At 52.4% G+C, this 19,602-nt stretch overlaps 3 protein-coding genes across 3 annotated transcripts; 1 reads left to right on the forward strand and 2 right to left on the reverse strand.

Moving 5' to 3' along the window:
• Positions 1 to 208: 208 nt before the first annotated feature.
• Positions 209 to 1,142, reverse strand: BCR38DRAFT_158757 (uncharacterized protein). Its single transcript, XM_040853764.1, has one exon. The coding sequence runs from the start codon at positions 756 to 758 to the stop codon at positions 279 to 281; it is 480 nt and encodes a 159-aa protein (XP_040718082.1). The 5' UTR covers positions 759 to 1,142; the 3' UTR covers positions 209 to 278.
• Positions 1,143 to 1,845: 703 nt separating this feature from the next.
• BCR38DRAFT_336952 (F-box domain-containing protein) lies at positions 1,846 to 3,472 on the forward strand (the record flags this gene model as incomplete). The annotated part of the gene is made up of 3 exons (XM_040855497.1): positions 1,846 to 1,935; positions 2,001 to 2,254; positions 2,314 to 3,472. 3 exons carry the CDS (start codon positions 1,846 to 1,848, stop codon positions 3,470 to 3,472), a joined length of 1,503 nt encoding a protein of 500 aa, XP_040718083.1.
• Positions 3,473 to 6,453: 2,981 nt separating this feature from the next.
• On the reverse strand, positions 6,454 to 7,564 carry BCR38DRAFT_483076 (S-adenosyl-L-methionine-dependent methyltransferase; the record flags this gene model as incomplete). Its single annotated transcript, XM_040863578.1, has 4 exons — positions 6,454 to 6,885; positions 6,938 to 7,069; positions 7,123 to 7,309; positions 7,527 to 7,564. 4 exons carry the CDS (start codon positions 7,562 to 7,564, stop codon positions 6,454 to 6,456), a joined length of 789 nt encoding a protein of 262 aa, XP_040718084.1.
• Between the last annotated feature and the right edge of the window lie 12,038 nt (positions 7,565 to 19,602).

Raw genomic sequence — 19,602 nt, forward strand, 5'->3', positions numbered from 1 at the left:
ATTCCGAGAAGCTATGGCAACAGTGGCGGGCAATCTTCAAATGGCATTTGGACCGTCTCTCTCACTGCCCGGCGAGCTGACGGGATGCTGTTGCTACCTGCAGCAACCAGCACGTGTACAGCTGGAACAGGCACCTGACAAGACATTGCTGCAGTCCTCAAGATCGACGCAACAGCATGCTTGCACGCAACAAGGACCATTTGCGAGGCGTGTACTATGCACCGACTATCCTCGTTCCACACCGACTTATTCGCATCAAATAGCGCTGCTCTTGCTGCCTACCGCCTCCCGATATCTGAAGATACTTCGTTCCATCTCATCGGAAAACCCTGCCTGACGTGAGTCTGGACCCTGGACCCTGTCGCCTCCACAGCAGTATATGTACGATACATGACATCCATGCTGTTTAGGTGGATTTGGTCTGTGGGTTCGCTGGACTGGAAAAGCGATGCTAGTTCTGTTTCGGAGCGAAATGCGAGTCGACGCCATGGCAAAGAGCTCCATCTAACTCGATGTCTACGTTGCGATGTCTGTTCCAAGTGATCCCAGAGCCCAACTGGAGGGATCGACTTGTGGCTATTGTCGAAAACGAACATACGCTGCATGTTGTGTACTTTCTGGCCAATCAAAGCGGGCAGTCGCAGACCCGGGCGTGCGGCGCAAAGTAGCGCTCTTCCCGTTTGGGCGAACTTTGCGAACCAGATGTCATGATTCCGCTTCGGAAGTCGCCAAACATCCGGGAGCGAAAGACGAATCATGCTTTTTTTGCTTGAAGCGGTTGCTGACTATTGAAACGCCGCTCGAGGGCGGAAGAAACAGAGCCTGTACGAAATAGTATCGGGGCCCATGAGCACATGGTCTCTGGGAACCTACCCATGCTCTTTCCCCCACTAAGCCAGCCATCAACTTTGGACTTCGATGGCTCGCATCCTTGACGATGGATTTGGGAGACACAATCGTCCTCGGTCCGCCCGTGATCTGGAAGCAAGGGTTCTGGGCTTGACCTGGATGGTTCCTCGGTCGACAATGTGGCATATTTTTAGTACCTGCACCGTGACTTCACAAGCGTACCGACTTTTCGTCTGTTCTCCCGTCCAGCTCGAGCGAACTAGCTAGGGAGCAGACGAGTCACTACGGCCAAGCTGGACGTAGATCTATATTCAGATCATCTATTGTCGACAATGATAATTCCCACTGCCCCCTGCAACCTTCAGCGTTTTCCTATCGCTGCTCTCCACGCCACCACTTTCTGCTTCGCCTGGCCTTACTCCTGCACAGATCTGGCGTCGTTGGTTGCTAGCCTGCATCGACTCTTCTATCAGTTCCGCTGTTTGTTTCCAGCAGGTCCGTCCTGGGCTCGCGAGCCGCATGCGCGCTGTCCTTCAGCACCGATACTCTAGAGCATAGAGACCAGCCGTTATACTCCCTTCGTTACTTTGTCCGCGAAGGGTTTAGTCTATCCGGTACGGCCCCCCCCCCCCCCCCCCCCCCCGACCCCCCCCGGCCAAACTAATAAGTTGCCTCACGGCAGCTCTCCCCCAATATATCGTTTCCACCCCAAGGCTTGACTCCCTAGCCTCTTCCTGCCTCGGTATTGGTGCTGGCTCATTCGTTACCATGGTCCACATCACGATTTTATGAACAAATTTCATCCAGGAACTGGTCCCTTTTCTGACATGATTTCATGGTACAGCGTTTGATACGAAAATTCGAATTTCCTGGCGGCCGTTGCTGGGCCGTACTTCAGTAGCTATCATGGCCCCGACTCAGGTTGTTTGCCAACCCACCTCAATTTCTCTCTCCTCTCACAAGTCCAGGAGGCGTAATAGTAATGCTAATGGGCGGATGGCATTCAATTCGTCTCTCTACATCGCCAGACACAGATGGTCCCTGGACGACCTCAGCTCCGAGCTTCTGGCTTTGATATTTGAGCAGGTAAGCTCTCATTAGCCCTCTAACAGTGGCGAGGCGTTTTCACGTGCTTACTATTCCGTCTGTAGCTCCGATGCGTCGACGCTCGATCACTGGCCGTTTTCCGCTTGTTGTCGAGGAGATTCGATGCTATCATCACGCCGATCAAGTACGAGTACCTTTGCTTGACCGAGCGGATCATCGCCGGCCAAGCCTTGACGCATTTCCCGCACGCCCTCGAGAAGGTCTACGTCCACACCCGGCATGTGGACGCCAGGAGTGATCTCAACCCCGAAGATACCAAACGTTTGCTGAACCGTATCAACCGGCTGCTTTCAGTGAGGTGAGTTGACCCGCCTCCGCGACGTCAGGTTCGGCCCGTTGATTGTGGTTCCGCCATAGGTGGCGATACACTACCGTCGAGTTCCGCTCGGGCCGGCTTTGGATGCCCGCCGACATTTTTAGCCTTCAGAATGTTCGACTCAATCGAACGAAACTGCACGTTGAAGGCTTGCCACTACGAGACTTCACGGGCCAGCTGCAAGACACGTACCTCAATGCGATCCCGACAAATATGCTGGTATCCCTGAAGATGGCGAGCCCAGCACCTCCGCTGACCACGAGGCTTGATTCACTAAAGAAGCTGCTGCTACAATCCGGTCGTATCGAGACATTCCATTACGATGACAGGGGACAGGGGACTCGTTTCACCTTCGCTGACAACGAGCGACTGCCGGCATTCAGGGAATTAGCACTGCGGTCGTATGACTGGAATCACTCGGCTACAGACGTTCAAGCGCACTGGGATTTTACGAGGATCCGCATCCTTCAACTCGTCGATGTGCCCATGCTCGAATTTCTTGTCTCTGTTCCGTTCGAGGACCTCCTTGACCTCCAGGCACTCCATTGTGAAGATTTCAGCGCCCATCTCCCCGATCGACGCCTCGAAGCAACAAGGGGGTTGTACTTCCTAGTTCGGCGCATCCGAGCTCTGCGTACGTTGAAACTGACATGCCACACGCAACACTTCCCCGTCGACGCCATCCTCAGTCACGCGCGAACGCTCCAAGTCCTCCGCTTCCGCGATCACGTTGGATTCGGCGAGGACGACCGCCGCTGTCCCACCATGTGGGTAGACGACCTAGCCCTCCTCTCCCGCAGCCTCGTCAACCTGCACACGCTCGAGATCGACATGGACGTAACCCTTTGCGAACCGCCGCTATTTCTCCGGGCGCTCTGCGCCTTCCCCCGACTACGCACACTAACGCTCCATATACAGACCGTGCTGCGCGTGCTCGAGTTTGTTCACCCGGGTGCGGATCAGGATTATGACGCAGCCATGAGGATATTCGGCGCGCTGGTTAGGGGGAAGCATGGCGCCCCGTGGCGGTGTATCACGATTAATGTGGGGGGTTGGAAACGGAACATGGTGAGGCGGCTCGGAGAGGCGTGGAGGGAGTGGAATGAGATGGGAATTTATGCCGAGAGATGTTTTGTTTTGGAGAAGGGGGTCGGTGGGGAGTTGTTGGTTAGGGAGGAGATGGGTAGTGAGAGTAACTGATCCACTGCCTTTTTCATACAGCGGGGAAGCTTGCGGTGAATGGGATACACATAGCAAGGCGCTGAGGCATACCACATCCGGGCTTCGCGGGAGGTAGTTTTTTTTTTATTTTTTACCAAACATCATTAGTGCGAGAGCTTATTCCAACATATACACCGAAAACCTTCGTATCACCTCCCGCTGTGAGCAGAGTTGTTCCAAGAATACCCAATCATAGTCCAATTAAACCCTTCCACTGATCGCGTGTCGTTCAATTTCAGAGTCTGAGCCATTGACCTAGCTGTAATATAAACAACTGGGCGAGCTTTTGTTCGGACCCGACCCCTGGAATTCACTAGAATGGGAAGCAGCACCCGCCTAACGGGTTCACTTGCCTGGCAACGTTCCTCTCTTCAACGTACTGCGTGGCTTCAGATATGATAATATTACCACATTGTCACACTTTCCATAGCATTCCATTCTGGAGGGGGTCGACCATACTGAGACAACACCTGTTTGTCTTTCGGGTTCCTTTGGTCTATCACCCTTATGCACACCTTACCACGATGTCGTACCGTCGGGGGGTAATCTTCAATCAGTTTTCCTACCAAATATGCTTATATCAACGGCGTTTTACCTCCAATGCTTGCGACACTGCATTTAGCCTGTACTCTACCGCAGTACTGTTCCTCCCATCTGTAGATCACTCCATGTGAGCTAACTTGGTCCCGGCTGCCGACGGAATATCGGGCAGAGCTACCGGTGCTTGCCAAGGGATTTTATATGACCAGTCTGAAGTTCCGCCTTCTACGTGGCTGGGAAGTTTCTGGAAGTGCATAGACTCTAGGATAGGAATGTGCAAACAGGGAATATGGCGAGAAAGACAAGCCCTTGAGAGCTTCAGGCAGTGAACTGACAGCTCCGAGATTCCGTTCATGATGCCCATATAGGAAACTTTCTCTCGCTAGCTTGATCATTCCCCTAACGAAGCTCCCACATGTTGAGTGAAGAAAATGGAGCCTTTCCTGTTAATAGACGATCCGCCAGTATTACCTGGCAGATAGGGGTCCTCTTCGGCCTCCTCGCCTCAGCCTTTACTGTAGTTGAATCATTTTGAACGGGTCAGTCTGTTGATTTCAGTATCATTGGGCATCGAAGCAGAGAAGACTCAAGTCAAAGAGCTCTCCAACGGAAAAGATATCCACATTGATATTATGATCTGTGCTTCCAGTCAGCCTCGCCCGACAATGCACAGCATAGTGGCATCTGATGTGGGATTGGAAAACATCGGGGTCGGAATATGGCCGCATTGTGCTCTGAGCGTTGCGCAAGCTCTACGAGAGAAGTAAATAGCAGCACTAGCGAGCGAAACGAAGACTGACATCAGACTCATCGGAATCTATATAGTGAGAAGTTCAAGTCTAGTGGCAATGCTACTGAGCCATGGCTCTTTGTTGAGACCGATCTTGGCCTGACGAGGTTTACTCCAGATCTATGGCGCCATAAGGAGCCGTTATTTCTGATCCCAAAGTCTGAAAGGGCAAATAGGCAAAAGATGCAATCTAGTCCACCGTTGGGAACCATATGGCATGATATCGGTAAAGCATGTTCATCATTGGGTGGCGAAGCTAATTCACATGGGAGTCTTTAATTTCTTGTGACTTAAGCAGAAACTTAAGTTTGAAGGCTGGAATATTACCAATTCTCCCTCAATACATCGGGCCATACCTTAAAACCTGGCCAGGATCTGAGGATCGTCGAATAGGAGTCAAGAGCATTCCAACCCACCGCTACGATTACATATCGAGCTTTCTATCCCCTGCAATCCGAACAGTTTCAGGGTGAGTAAGGATGAGTTTAGTATATCTCTGCCGCATTCGGGCGCTCGGTAGGCGTTGCTGAATCGAACTGCGTCCCACAGAGCAAGCCGCCATGGGTTGAGACGGGCAAAGGACCGAGCTCTAGCCGGGAATTCCATTCAGTACTTACTTGCAGTAAGAATGGAAACTAAATACCAATTCCATGTATAAAGTGAAAATCAATTGCCACCATAGTGCGGCGAAACGAGCTGCAGCTGGTCACCAGGCAAGCCGCCCCTGACTAGCCCCTAAGCCGACCAGGTATAACCTCAAACACCAGTCAATGTCGTGGACTTATCAATCAGCTTCATCATTCTGTGGAATGAGACCATGGCTCGAAAACCAAGAATATGGTCAAATTGCACACGAGATGGAAAGGCTACACCTCTTCGTAGGTAGAGGAAGTAACACATGGCACGCAGGACATGCTTGATTCAGGTGCGCGATGCCATATGTTTCTCTCACCCCTTCCAGTATATGCATGTCCCATGCTGTAGTTCAAGAATGATGCTAGCGCAGAGGTCATTTCAGGCCGTGATATCAAATTCATTGTGACTTACTACGATAGACTGGTCAGTCCAACGATGTTTGTCAAAGCAATATGCACGAAAAAAAACCGTCAACTCGCCCTTAGACTGCTCTTAGATGCCTTTCAGTGATTGAATGGGTATACATGACCGAAGCACGACAAGAGTTGATGTTCTGGTACGACAACCACCTTCAAGTCCGGCTAGCCACTGCGCTTGTGACCCTGGGGGCTACAGGGATAAATCCATGGTGCAGACATGCAAGTACGAATATCGCATTCAGATCTAGAAGAATTTACTCCAGTCCATATCCATCTTATCATTCTTAAAGCTCCGCCGACAATTTTCTTGTGCTCGACACGTGCCGCAAGACGGCCTGATCATGACGGAGCTTAGCACTCCACCGATTGACTGACTATACGATGAAAGGTTCAAGCAAATGATGTTTCCTTTGGTACGGACTAGGACGAGCTCTCGAAACACGAACGGCGTCGGCACCAACGTAAGATTTCTAAAATGCAACATCCTCTCCCTTTGACCAGCCAGTCCATCTCCCTTCTCTGGCCCATAGCCCTTGCTAAGCCCTTAGGGAAAGCTGAAAACAGGAGACTCCAGCTCAAGCAGCCTTCTCCCCCCTAGCAAGAAACACCCGCCTTTTCCTGCTCTCCAAATTAGTCCCATCCCCAATCACAACCGCAGCTCCCAAATCCTCCAGGGCATATCCCTTGCCCGCACCCGCCTTCTCGAATATCTCCCTGATCCTCTCCTTGGAGAACCCATGGTGGACAACGGTATTCGCCACCGGGTGAGGATGATGCTGGTGATGGTCGTGCGGCAAGAAGTCCCAGATGACCAGGACGCCGCCGGGCCGTAGCCGTTCAACGATGCGTTTGGCGGCCAGCTCCGGGTCGGCGAAGTGGTGGAAACCGCCCCCTACGGCTGCGAGCTCGAACTCGAAGAACTCAGGACCCGAGAGCGATGGGGGGTTGGGATCGTCTGCTACAGCTAAGTCGCCATGGAAGGCGAACATTTCGTCTTTGGATAGGCCCTGAGAGAATGTAAGTAAAATGGAAGTAGCTTCTCGATGGATTTGGGCAAACAGCGAGCTCAAAGGCGCTGCTGAGTGGGCGCAGTGAGACACTCACTTGGTTTTCAGCGCGAGCATTGTAAGCCGCAACCATGTTTTCGGATAAGTCAATCCCAACACACTGTGTTGTGTAGGGAGCCAACGCCTGTCGCATTGAGTTAACTCGACCCATCAGTCGCCGAAGCTGTGACGACTTACCCTCGAGATCATACCCGTCCCACAGGCGTAATCCAGAAGTCTCACTTGTTTCGACCCGACCCCGTCTGCCGTATCGTCGTCGTCATTCACCCAGTCAACCCCGATAAAATCGAGCCGAGCCTGGATAGCCTCAGTGAGTTGCCGCAGGCTCTTCTCATGCTTCGCGTCATAGTTCGAGGCTTCATCGCTTCAAGAGACGTCAGTCAAGTGAGAACAGGCCCGCGTGTATCCGGGGTAGTAACCCCCAGGTAACACGAAGCAGTGCGCACCAGGGGCTAATGGAAGGGTGGAAGGGTGGCACTGGATTCGAAATGGTGTGGTGTGCAGGAATCCCCACCCCCGAATGTGAAAACCATGCGGCCCGCTCCAACGCATCAGACACGGCTTCGAGGAGATCGACTTACTTGAAGTAGGATTTGTTTACTGAAGCCGTCTCGGCCATTTCGTACGACGCTCGCTTAGCCGACGCAAACACGTTGGGCCACTAGAAAGAAGTCGGTGATGCTCCAGACTTCATAATCGTGTGGTTCTGTACAACACGATTAAGCTCCTTTCCGAACGCCGTGCGACGTGTGCTTCGGTTTTCAATCGCAAACGGATACTTCTCGCTCACTTCTCGACAGCACCGTCGCGGTTAGTTTTCGGTCACTTTCCACCACCGCTTGTCTGCGGCTACCCTCGTGTGTCTATAGCAACAGTCACGTGGATGCAGGCAGATGTATGTATGTTCGTAGGTACACCGAGCTCACCGCTCTACCGCCTTTTCACATCGACCCTCCGAACATGCATCAGTGAATCAATGGGGTAAAATCGGAGTTGCCTAGCAGGGGCTGGTGATGCCGAGTCGCATCGCTCGTGCATTCCATGGTGAACTTACGTGGGCCGCGAGCTAGTTTGCGGATGTTACATGGTCCTGGCGGACGGATACCACTGGATGATGCATCAACTCGCATCGGTCCGCAGTCACCAGGTGCGGCACACTATGCGCCCCAGGACGGGTAGGGTAGGGGGACGTGGTACAGCTTGTTAGTGGCCGTGGAATGGGCAGCAGTGTGGTTGGATCACTGCAGCAAGCCCAAAGCATCCAAGAGGGATTGGGGCCCAGTGGCAAGGGCGGCGTCGGGCAAACCCAAGCAAATTCGGGCGCCTGCAAGGTGATGAGAAAACAATGGTCAAAGTGTTCGTGATAAGAAGTAGGCATGTCATGCCGACGTGACAGCACTTGCAAAGAAAGGGCTCGCCATAATAACTGTAGTCCCTGTCTGAGGGTGAAGAGGATTGGCAATCGTGGCTGTGTATTTGGAATTAGTTCGCATCTGCCCGGTCAGCACTGGTATTATTTATTCATTTTGTCCAGCCTTAGGGGCCCCATGTCCTGGTATCGTCCTCGCGACACGAGGTATCAGACCACCGTACTTGTTACTTTCAGGAAAAGATAGGACGAAGGATCAAATGTGGATGAGGTCGACAAGGCTTGTCAAGTATCGCACCGAGGTCCGTCGAGTTGTACGACGGTTTGGGGGGGGGGGGGGGGCAGTCATTTGACGTCTCGGCACATAGTCTACAGATGGACGACCTAGCCCCGAATCCCATCGAGCCCATCATATCATTTCTGGCGCCAATGCACGAGTCGTTTCGTGATGACTACGCCATGATTTTTCGCGGCAGGCATATTCAAACGGCGTGTTGGGGTGTGTATGTTTGGATCCATTATCGCCGACAGCCATATGGATGAGGACACCTCACCGCTGCTTCGCGGATAGTGTCCCACCGTCAGCTTGACACACAACAGGAAACAAGCGACGATAGCGTTAATCTTCATGATTGCAACTATTGCGCTTGGGTACAGGAACTCCATTCGAATGCATGGCTGGCTTCGCATATGGCTCCAGTAATCGCCCCCAGACATGCGTCCGACAGCGCTCAACTGTGGATTAGGACCCGAGTGTGGGGTCACGACACCATCTCGGGGATATGGCTCGGATAGGCTTCGGCTGAAAACCCGATCACCGCATTGTCCCGCTTGAAAAGTAACGGGCAAACGGGGAAAATAGGGCCTTGCCGTTGCAACGTGGGGTTTGGAGATCCGGGAAGCTCCCAAATTTCCAGATGACAACGCCGGTTGGGTTTGGTGAGATAGTTGGATCTGGCCGTGCAGAACGACGTTTCGAGGTCGATTGTTGCTGTGGAATTGGACATCATGACACACTCATTGCGCGACGTGATATAGGATTGTGCCGTGGCGTCGCGTGGTGCATGGTGCATACAACACGCCCAGTCAGGGCGTTCAAGTGAGTCTGGGGTCAGGTTGGGTCGTGGTCGATGCTGACCCCAGATATTGAACCCAGCCACCCCATTGAGCAGAGGCAACGTCCCCAACGGCCCGTCAAATTAACGTTGGAACTTGAAGAAGGAATATCGCGTGGATGGGAGCATTGATAGCAGGATGCCAAGACGCGTACGCAATGCACCTAAGAGATGAGACAAAGTACTCGTGCCGCAGAGCAGCAGAGGACACCAGCGCTAGTTCGCTCGCGGGCAGAAAGACGGCTGGCTGGCTATATGATGACATTGGCAAACGAAGCGGCGCAGCGAGCGGAAAAGGCTCTTTCTAGCCATTGAGCCCATGAACCAGCCGGATAGCGACGTAATGGTCCCGTGCCGCACTCATGCTGTTCCTCACAAGTGCTCTGGTTGGGCTTCGCCGCGGCCTGACGTCTTAGTTGGATGCACGACGGACTGGTTTTGACTGATGAGGGGCGACAATTGCGTAAAACAATAGTTTGTGTGGCAACCTGAGATTGGACGATGCCTCTCCAAGCCAGGCCCCCGGATTTAGATTTAGATACCTTGCAGAATCGAACGGGCGGCATGCGACGTGGATATGGTTGTAAGCATTCATTGACTGACGGCAATTCGAAAGGAAAGAGCGATGCTCTATCGATGTACAATTGGAAGTGGGCCGGGCCCCATATTTCCAGGTTGACAGCCAGACGCCCGACACCTGCAATTACCCGTCCCTCGTGAGCTAGGGCACACCACTACTTATTTGGGCTTGGATACCTTGGTGTTAGTGGATGTATAAGTATCCGGCCTGGTTTTTATACTGCAACGTCTGCAGGATAGAAGTGTCACATTGCTCATCCATCGGACGTTCCGACTATAGTGTATCCTTACGTGTTTTCGTTTGGGGGGTGGAGGTGAGCTGGAGGCGCGGCGGGGATTTATCGCCAACTTGCCTCGCTTTGTTGGCTTCCACAATGCTCACCTGGGCAGGTCGTGCAGTCCGCGTCTCAGCATTGGGCTGGGCGTCAGGGGCCACCGCTGGAGAACAACTGGCCTAGGTGGGGCCTCCAACGCCCGCGGGCCGTAGCCCGCATGGCGGAAAGTCACATGACTGCTCAGTTAGCATGAACAGGGAGGGGGGCGGCGAGTCCAACAGCCTGGGTCGCCGTCCCTTTTTTCAATTTTGTTTTCCTGGTCTCTATTTCCCCTCGTATGTGTAGGGACTGACCTTGCAATTGTCGGTGAGGGGCCAACATTGTGGAAATGAAAGGTCTTCACACCACCTCGAAGTTGCGGTCAACCACAGGATTTGGGTTATTTGCCAATACCTGGCTTTTGCGAGTCTATCGTATGATGGAGACACTGTAGCGCTACACTGCCAGTGGCGCCTTAGTTCGTGCCATTATGCGGGATGATGTGGCTCCAACAATAGGAGGAAGCTGACAAGGCTCACAGTAATTTCTCTTTTCGCAGGCAAGTGCTCCCTCCACGCATATCCAGTGATGAACGCAAGCGCAGAAATAGAGCGCGTTTCGCTTCATCGGACTGCCCGTTGATGGTGTGCAGCCCCAGCTAAGACTACAGGGGGCCGGCCTACTCTGGGCGACGGGCAGAGTATGCGCTTCATTTTGCTGGATTTGATAGCGCGTGTAGAAAATCCACGTTGGCGTCCACAAATTAAAAGAGGGTTTCGGCTTCGATAACCAGCCACCCAACCTGCTCGGGCCGCTTGTCTGCATTGCCCCTCTGGACTTTGTCTCTTCAGGCCACTTGCATCTGCTGGATGAGCGTTTTGAAGCCGTGAAAGGGATGGTGACTTGTCAACTTGCCCCACATAATCATATATGCGACCTGCCCATTCGAGGAGTTGGCGTGTCGAGACAACGCGTATGTCCGTGAGTGAGTCGCATCCGCTTCGCATAGACATATGCCCAACATTGCACTTTTGCACAACCTGATCGGGCCTCGAGGCCGGTTTGGGCCTTGCCGCCGTCGCATCAAGTATCTTATCGTCGCTATAGGTGTGCAGTGAACATAGGCATGCCAATTCCATCGATCATCCCTGTCGATCTGATGAAAATACCAGCATAATGACGTCGTCAACATGATGGAGATCCGGGGTCTTCTTCAATGCACGGGGTGCCTGTTGGTTGCTACGCGGTTAGGCAGCATGCGGTTAATTTGGGTTGTGCCACTTTGATAGGCTTACAGTCTGCCAGCGAATGCCACAGTTGGCGTCTAACACTTTTTCCTCTGCAGCATGGCCGCCGCAAGTTATGCCTCTCCGCGTAAAGCTTCCAACGACCGTGGTTAATATCAGACCGAGTCTCTGTATGTTGTATAGATGTGCGTTACATGTGCGCTTATTCATGACACACTCAGCGCCAGCGACTAAATTTGATCGTGCAGAACGATCTCGATGGGGGAAGGAGAGAGGGGAGGGGCATTGTTCCTACCACGTTTTGAGAGCTGTGCCGATACGTTAACAATGAGACCTTGCTAATAGAAGAAGCCAAGGTTCCGGGTAATACTGGATCTCCTCGAACGGTGGAGACCTTGGTTCAAGTGATTGCGACGAGACATGGCTTGCCGAATTTGGGTACATATGCGTATCTATGAATACCTCGGCGTTTCTTCAGGCTTCTCAAAGCATACCTTGAGAATGTTGTTGAGTAATGCTTAGATAATTGGTGTTGTCGACAACTTAAGCTACGTCGTCGTTGCCCCTGAGAAGATGGGCTTACTGCTGAATGCGCAAAGTGAAGTGACCATTTTCAGTAGTCCTGACTGTGCAGAGTATTTTGTGGGAATTACACGACTGTACAAGAAGCTGGAACAACCGCTCCAATTCGAGTTCACGTTAGCGCAGCGTCGAGGTTATCTCGACCTGGCCTTGGAGTGTTCAAATATTGACAGGATTCCCAATGGTGAGCCACGAGGAACCTGGGACTTATCAGACCCCACCAGTGGTACGATTCTGGTCTTCGGGGCTATCTCCAGCTTCGTTCGAGCCTTGCTAGTCGCCGCTGGTACCTAGCAAGCGTCGGCTGTGAGCATGGTTTCATGGGTTTGACCACGGCTTAACCACAGTTTCCAGTGTCGCAATTTCGGGCATTTTGTGAGAAATAAGACTTCAGTACCACCTGGTGGGAAAAAAAATTAGTATCGAATCCGAGTTCTCCGTAGCAATAGTGCTCGAAATATGTCGATCGAAGCCGCAACATGGCATCAGATGCATTGCTGTTACTAAGTAGCCCTTGCGGAACGAAAGCGACGGTTTTCAATCCGAAAGCCTGAGATTATTGTGACATTGATAATTAAATCAAATATCAACGACAGCTAGATTTGTTTCTAGTTACTTCTAGTGTCCGGCATTATTGCTCCTCCAGATACCTCTTGTGCCGGGCAACCCTAACTGAGGCCCATGTTCCAAACCTCGAGGGGTCGACACCCAACTGCATCGCAGCAAACAAGACTAAACAAATAGTTACTCCAGGCCATACACGTATACAGCATATGTTGACATTGTCGAACAGGATACAGGCAGTAGCACAGTCATCAAAACACAGTGCATGATGTACATTTCCAAACGGTAACCTATGGGAATGTGGCTCTGTACTTCGTAAATCCAGTCTCTTTGCGTTCAGTGGCGCAGCACGCTGTTCAACTCTGGCCCAGGAACTAAGCCGAGAATGAATACACCGCTTCAAGCAAATCTTTCTCGCCCATTGACATTCAATCACCCAAGTCGGTATGTCAAAGTTGTGTCATTTTCGTTGATTGTAGCGTACTACCTAGAGTTTGTGTGGCAATGCAGGTATAATGCGGCCAGGGGTGTTATCATGCATCTCGACGCAACCACGGACCAAGGCCGAAGGGAAACCGAACAGTATACAATGTATGATCCAAATCCGGCCACTTGATTGGCCACCGGTATAGCAGTATCGACCAGCTAGGTATACGATGGTCATCCTATGCATGCATGCAGGAGTTGGTGACATACGCGAGCAGATCCTGCAGGTAACCGTTCCTGTTGGGGTCATTGGACTTAAGCGGACTCGCGCGCATGGCAGTAGGAAGTTCCCGTACTTCCTCGTTGGTATTCAATCTAATGCCACGGAAGCAATATATAAATTGCAGAATGGAAGACAAAAGCGGGGTTGGAGTTGACACAGTTGTTATTTAGCGCTTTGGAGCAACACGACACGTGCATGAGGAAGACAATATCGGATGGTTGATGTGATGCATGGATGGATGGTGCATCGGATTACCAGTCTCAGATGACAGTACGGAGTAGATTGTCCAATAGAATGTGTGCTCTGTGTGAAGCTTGCTGACATTATCTCCGACTTTTGATTTACCGGAATGGCCGAAACGCGCAATCCGCGTGGCGACGTGCTAATAAAAACCTGGCAACTCGTATGTATGTGTGGCTACCGAGTCATAACCTCTTCTTCGTGCTATTGCTTGTTTAGGAGTAATTTCCAAATTCCGCAAACTAGCATCTATCGATGAAAATATACGCGGAACCCTATTTTAATATGATCCCCAGAAAACAAGTGCGCGCCTTTATTGCTGAATGCAAAGTGCGAACTAGCAGTAAAACATACTAAATATGACAGGTCACACAGTCATTTTGGGTAGAGTGGCAGAAAAAGCCAAAAATGATCAGACCTGCAGCTACGCGACCCATCCTAGCCCGTCTCGGGGCGGGTAGCCGTTGCGTGCTGCGGATATGTATGAAGGAACGGGAAGAGCCTAATGAGGTGGGCGACCTGCAGATTATCAGCGTGTGTGCGGCACGGCACCAGGATTTATTGGTTGGTCATTTTGTGACCTCCGGAGGAACTGACTGCAGAAAGTAAATAATACGTACGTATACTTTTGACAGGAAACTTGGTGACCGATGAGTTAGCTCGGCGTGGTTAGCCGAGACCTTGGCCAACAACGGCTGCTGGTGAGACATGTGCGACTTTCTCAGACACCGTCAGCAAGGAGAGAGAGCCTCATCTGGCGCGGTTCGGCTTGGTGATACTCAAGTCGGAGGACGGGTGACCGGCGGATGTCTTCGTTCCCGTGTGAACCTGCCTCGAGTCATGGTGCATATGACGGAGCGGAATGAGATCTATCGGTGAGAACGAAGGACCACTGTTGACGAGACGAGAACATGTCATTGCAGGCAGGATCGATGGTTGCGGATATGCATGTTGCACCGCATTGTTGCACGCTATTCGCGGCCCTATGCGTAAGGGATGGTCCCGTAAAGGTGGGGTGAAGGATGAATGTGAGATGTGAGAGGACGGAAAGGGCGAATATGCATCATGTTGTTTATGGAGCGTTCTATGCCCTCCTACCAACCCCAGGATAATAAAAGTTACGGTGGCGCCAGACATCAAGATTCGAAGATCAGCACGAAGTATGCTGCACGCAAGTTCTAGCTACGATAGTACTGTAGATCCTAACATTTATTTTCTGCGGCGATTTTTCAGCAACAGCTATCCTGCTGTCCAAAGTTGATGCCTGGCGCCGCTGCAACGTTTATTACCCTGGGAAGGCTATATGTATCACTGGCACACACCTCTACAAAAGCAGCATCACCACGATGGCTGCGCCATTTCGAGTACTACGCAGGCCGTGATATAGCCGGCTTAAGAGGGAGAAAGGTCCGTCGTCGGGAGCCTCGGGCAAATCTGCGAATGGGTGGATGCACGGGCTAGAGTCAGGGCAAGGGTGTTCGTTGTTGGGTAACGCTGCATTGGCAGCAGCTTCTCAGGGTGACGGCATGAATAAGGCATCATATGAACAGCTGCGTGTACAGCGTAATGATAAATGGTAGGTGTGAATGGAGTAGAAGGCGGTCAATTGTCAAAGGGGCCCAGGAGTATGGGCATGGGAGCGCGGTGGGCTCCCGACTTTGCTGGTTGCTAGTGGTTGAGCAATCAGCGGGGTGGAACATTGTCCGTCCCCTGCTCGTGCCTCTAGCGCCCATGGTTGCCACGCTCCCTTGCTCGCATTGCCGCTGGGGTCCTGCGTTGTTCTAACCGCATTCGAGCCTCGACGACGATTGGCGGGACCAATGAGCTTCGTCGACGAGATTATCGCCTTACCCAAGCGAAGGGAATCGGAGGAGTCCCAAGCGGGCGGCCGACGATAGTGGTGGGTATCCTGCTGTGGAGACTCGAGCCAAGGGTGCAGGGGAGGAGGGGGAGGAGGGGGAGGAGAGTTTGTCATAATACGAAATAAAAACAATAAAAACAATAAAAAAAATAAAAAAAATACCCTCGTAACCGGTTGTCACTTTTCAGATAATATTGCCCGGGTTCATGCCCCCAACCACCAGACTGGGAGATTAGCAATCCACCCCCGCCATTCGCGTAGGCCGCTTTACGTCAGGCAAAATACCAAAACATTCCCGTTGGTCTGCTCTGTTTTGGGTGTTTTGTTCCCGGCGACACCGCCAGTGCCAGACTTGTGATTAGGGTTGGCCGACCCAAACCGCTCCAGGCGGCGACGGTCGGGTGTTTTTGGGTGTGGTCGTGGGGTTTGCAGTAATCTAGATGATGTGACGTGTGCCTTTACCTCAGACGCCAGTCATCGGCTATTATTTGCTCAGTGCTTTGATCAGAGAGCCCCGTAGCGGGTACCAACGTGGCGGACTGGGGCATGCCTGCATTCATGCATCTGAGGAAGAATTCGAGAACGAGGGCTGGCCCGCTGCGTGCCGAACTACCAACAGTTCCGCCCGAAGCCAGCACCAACCCATCCTTTTCAGATGTATGGCAGGAGATTGCGCATGGCCTTCGCTTTTCGGTTGCCCACGATTTCTCCCCTCTTCCTGGCATCGTCAGCTAGATAGGCTTTTCCCTTCCGGATCTCGCTGACGCAAGCTAGGTGTCATTGGGTGGCTCTTGTTTGCTTCCCAGGTTTGAAGATCTGGCCCCTTGCAGAGTTTTCTCCGCGTCTTCAAACCCTCTTACCCTCTCGGCGCGGCGTTGAAGATTGCGAGTACATGATATTTCTAGGTTTAAATAAAGGTACAAAGCCACATGCAAATGAGCTTGACAGCTGACAGTGCATGGAGTTGCCGTCAATAGTATCTTGTCCAACCCCAAAAGATGGTAATGCTGGTCGGTGTCTCTGCCCTAATTCAGGAGGCTAGACGGCTGTGATAGGTGCACACTCTGTGTAACTTGGTTGAGATCAGCGAGACGTGCTTTAAAGTAGTGGCACCGGAAAAAAGAGAAGAGGGTGTGGTCAAGTGGACATGTGTGATGCGGGCATGTGTGATATCGTCCTTGCCCAACCTGCCAACCTCGAGATATCCGTCCAATTGTTGTATAGCCAGAAAAGTGCCCATCCATCGAATGAACGCTCGCTTACAATTGGTACCCGGGGTTGACGGAGCTTCACACTCGAGGTCTATCAAGAGTCGACGAGCGAACTTGGCTACCACTATCAGCAGTTCGTCGCCGTTGCTACGCTCCTGTTCTCTAGCCCAGTATACTAGCTAGCGCAGTAAGTGCAGTGAAGCGATGAATGGACCAAATTGCGCGCGTTGAGACACGGACGAACAACCCGGTCGGCCATTGGTGCCGTGCGGGCCAGCTTTCGGACCAGCCTAGGCAATCTGTGTCTGTCCAATCGATGTCGCATGCAGCGGTTTCTTTTTTTCTCCAAGCAGGATGAGAACCACCCTACTTCATACGCTATCCGCAGTTTGTGGTGGGAAGCCTTGTACCTCACACTACCCTGCACCCCACAGAAGGAAGAAGCCGCTGTAGTGGCGCCTTTTCTTCGCCGGGATTCTGTGATGTGTGGAGCCCATGACAGGGCCATTTAAACTTGGTTACTTGGCAACAAGTTTTTGAAGAGCCCGTCAGCCCCTCGAGCGCCGAGGGTCAGTCAAGATCAGGTACATACCTCGTAAGATTGTCAGTGATCAAATCTGAAGCTTGCAAGGAGCAACACAGCGTCTAAAGTGACGAAATAATTCCAAAATTTCAAACAGATTCTACCCGCGGCCACGTTCGCCATCTAGTGGCGCGGCGCAGCCCTGGATTCCGTCCTGAGCCGTGCCTTCCCTTGTCGGTGGTCCCAGGCCAATCTCTCGGAAGCTGCCATTGGCGTGACGGCGCGACTTGCCTACCCGAATAAACTGGGAGCAAAAAGGCCTTGCGTTCTTGGCCTGCCATCTTTCAGCTTACGAAAGTACCATCGCATCACAATCTCACCGTCTCCTCCACATCAGCGGCTTCAGGGATTGCTTGGTATCGATTCCTGATTTCCTGTTACTTCTGATACATGTAGCGGGCATCTGCTGCCTGCTGCCTCTCTCGTTTGTGTTGCACCTCATTCAATTCCATACCCAGCTCCGTTATGAACAGGGTTGGCTGAGGAGAACAAGTCTTTCACTTCGCATCAGCTCCAGTCTTAAGGACCCTTCATCCCAGCAAAACCTTCAAGCGAACCCTCTTTCCCTCCTTTCAGATCCAATTCTCTTTGCGAGGATACGCTGGTCGGGTTCGCAGCTGAGGCCGAGGCGCCCCGAATACAGTACATCAATCACCGACCCTTATGCCAAGGACCACCAAGTACGGAGTACAGGTCCTCTCTACTTCGTCCTGCGGCAATCTGCACCTACGCCGCTGATACGCCGCTGATACAGTGCAACAGTACATGCCCAATATCTACATCGGGTACTGATACTTGTTTCCCGAGTCACAATATTTGACTTCGTTGTTACTTCCCTGCCGTAACCGCCCGGTTCCGACCAGACGCTGACTGTGTCTCGTCGATTTCACTTCAGTTCGCAGACCACGGGGGGCATTTTCTTGCGAGCTCACATGACATTGCTACCACCAAGGAACGTGCAGGAGATATACCAGACCAGATTGTAACGGCAGCCGTCCCCGAACGGGCAGGTTAATTAAGACACCTTCTTGAAGCCTTCGCCCGCTTCTGCAATCCTGTCCCTTTTTAACCTCTTTTACCCCAAAATCCCGTCCGGCGCAGAGCAGCACCCCCTTATCGAGGTTTTGGGCATTCACCAGCTCTTCGTAGGATTGGTGTCAGGCCGCATTTAGCCTCTGCCACGTTTCCCCAGTCGGGTTAAGCGACCGACAGCAGCAGTTCATCATCACAAGGTTTCGGTTCACCCCGTCAGCCGAGCCAGAGCCATTTCACTGGGATCGATCGTTCCATCACCTAACCAAGTCCGGCCGTGCCTGCGTCACGTAGGGTTCCCAACGAGACGCACCTTGAGCAGAGTGAGCGCGTAAATTACGCATTTTCGACGCAATTGGAAACTAGTGCGAACCAACGACGGAACGCCAGCTGCGGGTGTATCAAGTTCCCAAACAGGTGTCCAACGAGGAAAAAGCGGCGGTGTGAGAAGTCGTGCGCGCAAACGGGCCACGAAAGGAGAAGAAGCAAAGCCGCGACCCAGAGCCTTGGGACCGTCCAAGGGGATCTGTCATCCGAGCCGAAGCCCCCGTGGGTTGCGTGCATTGGCTCCCCTGACCTACCTGCCCTGCCCTGCCCTGCCTGCCCTGCACTGTTACCACTTTACTACATGCAGGCGGTCTGATAAGTGCAAGTGGTAGAGCGGCGCAGAAAACTTCCCAGAATCGAAAGACTCAGGTTGTTTTCAGACGTTGACACCTTTTCGCCTGTCCCTGTTCGCTTATTCAAAAGTTGTTGGCGGGGCTTGCATTACTCCTCAAAAGCCCACGCAACGCCGCAAAGCCGGCCACTCAGACCTTCCGTTAGCAGCGGGCTCTGCACCTCTCTGGCGAGTGATTGATCAAGTATCGTACTCGCACGCCGTTCGAGCCATCTCACCAGCATTGGACCAAACGGGTCAGCGGCAGCTAAAACAAGGCGGTTTGCATCTGCTCTCACGCTGCTACGCCACGCCGCGTCCAGGGCCAGCCCTGCCCAGCAAATCGTCGCATCGCCAGCGTCACCGTCCAAGTATTCGAATTCCTAGTTTTCATCGCATTATTTTTATAGGAGCAGGCGTTGGGGAAATTTGCACGAGTGGAATTGACATTGTTGCCACGAGCACGGGAAGGTCTCGACGGCCGAGTCTGAATCAGGATTCCCTGTTCGTCCCGCACTGCAGCCGAAGTTTGATCTTCGGTGCGGCTCGAGGTCGTGTTGATCACCAAACAACCGTCTGACCGAATTTATTAC

This window comes from Pseudomassariella vexata, assembly GCF_002105095.1.
Source record: "Pseudomassariella vexata strain CBS 129021 chromosome Unknown BCR38scaffold_4, whole genome shotgun sequence".
Taxonomy (NCBI): Eukaryota; Fungi; Ascomycota; class Sordariomycetes; order Amphisphaeriales; family Pseudomassariaceae; genus Pseudomassariella; species Pseudomassariella vexata.

Excerpts from the sequence above, each read along its gene's own strand:
- BCR38DRAFT_158757 (XM_040853764.1), bottom strand. The coding sequence starts at position 758 with ATGATTCGTCTTTCGCTCCCGGATGTTTGGCGACTTCCGAAGCGGAAT.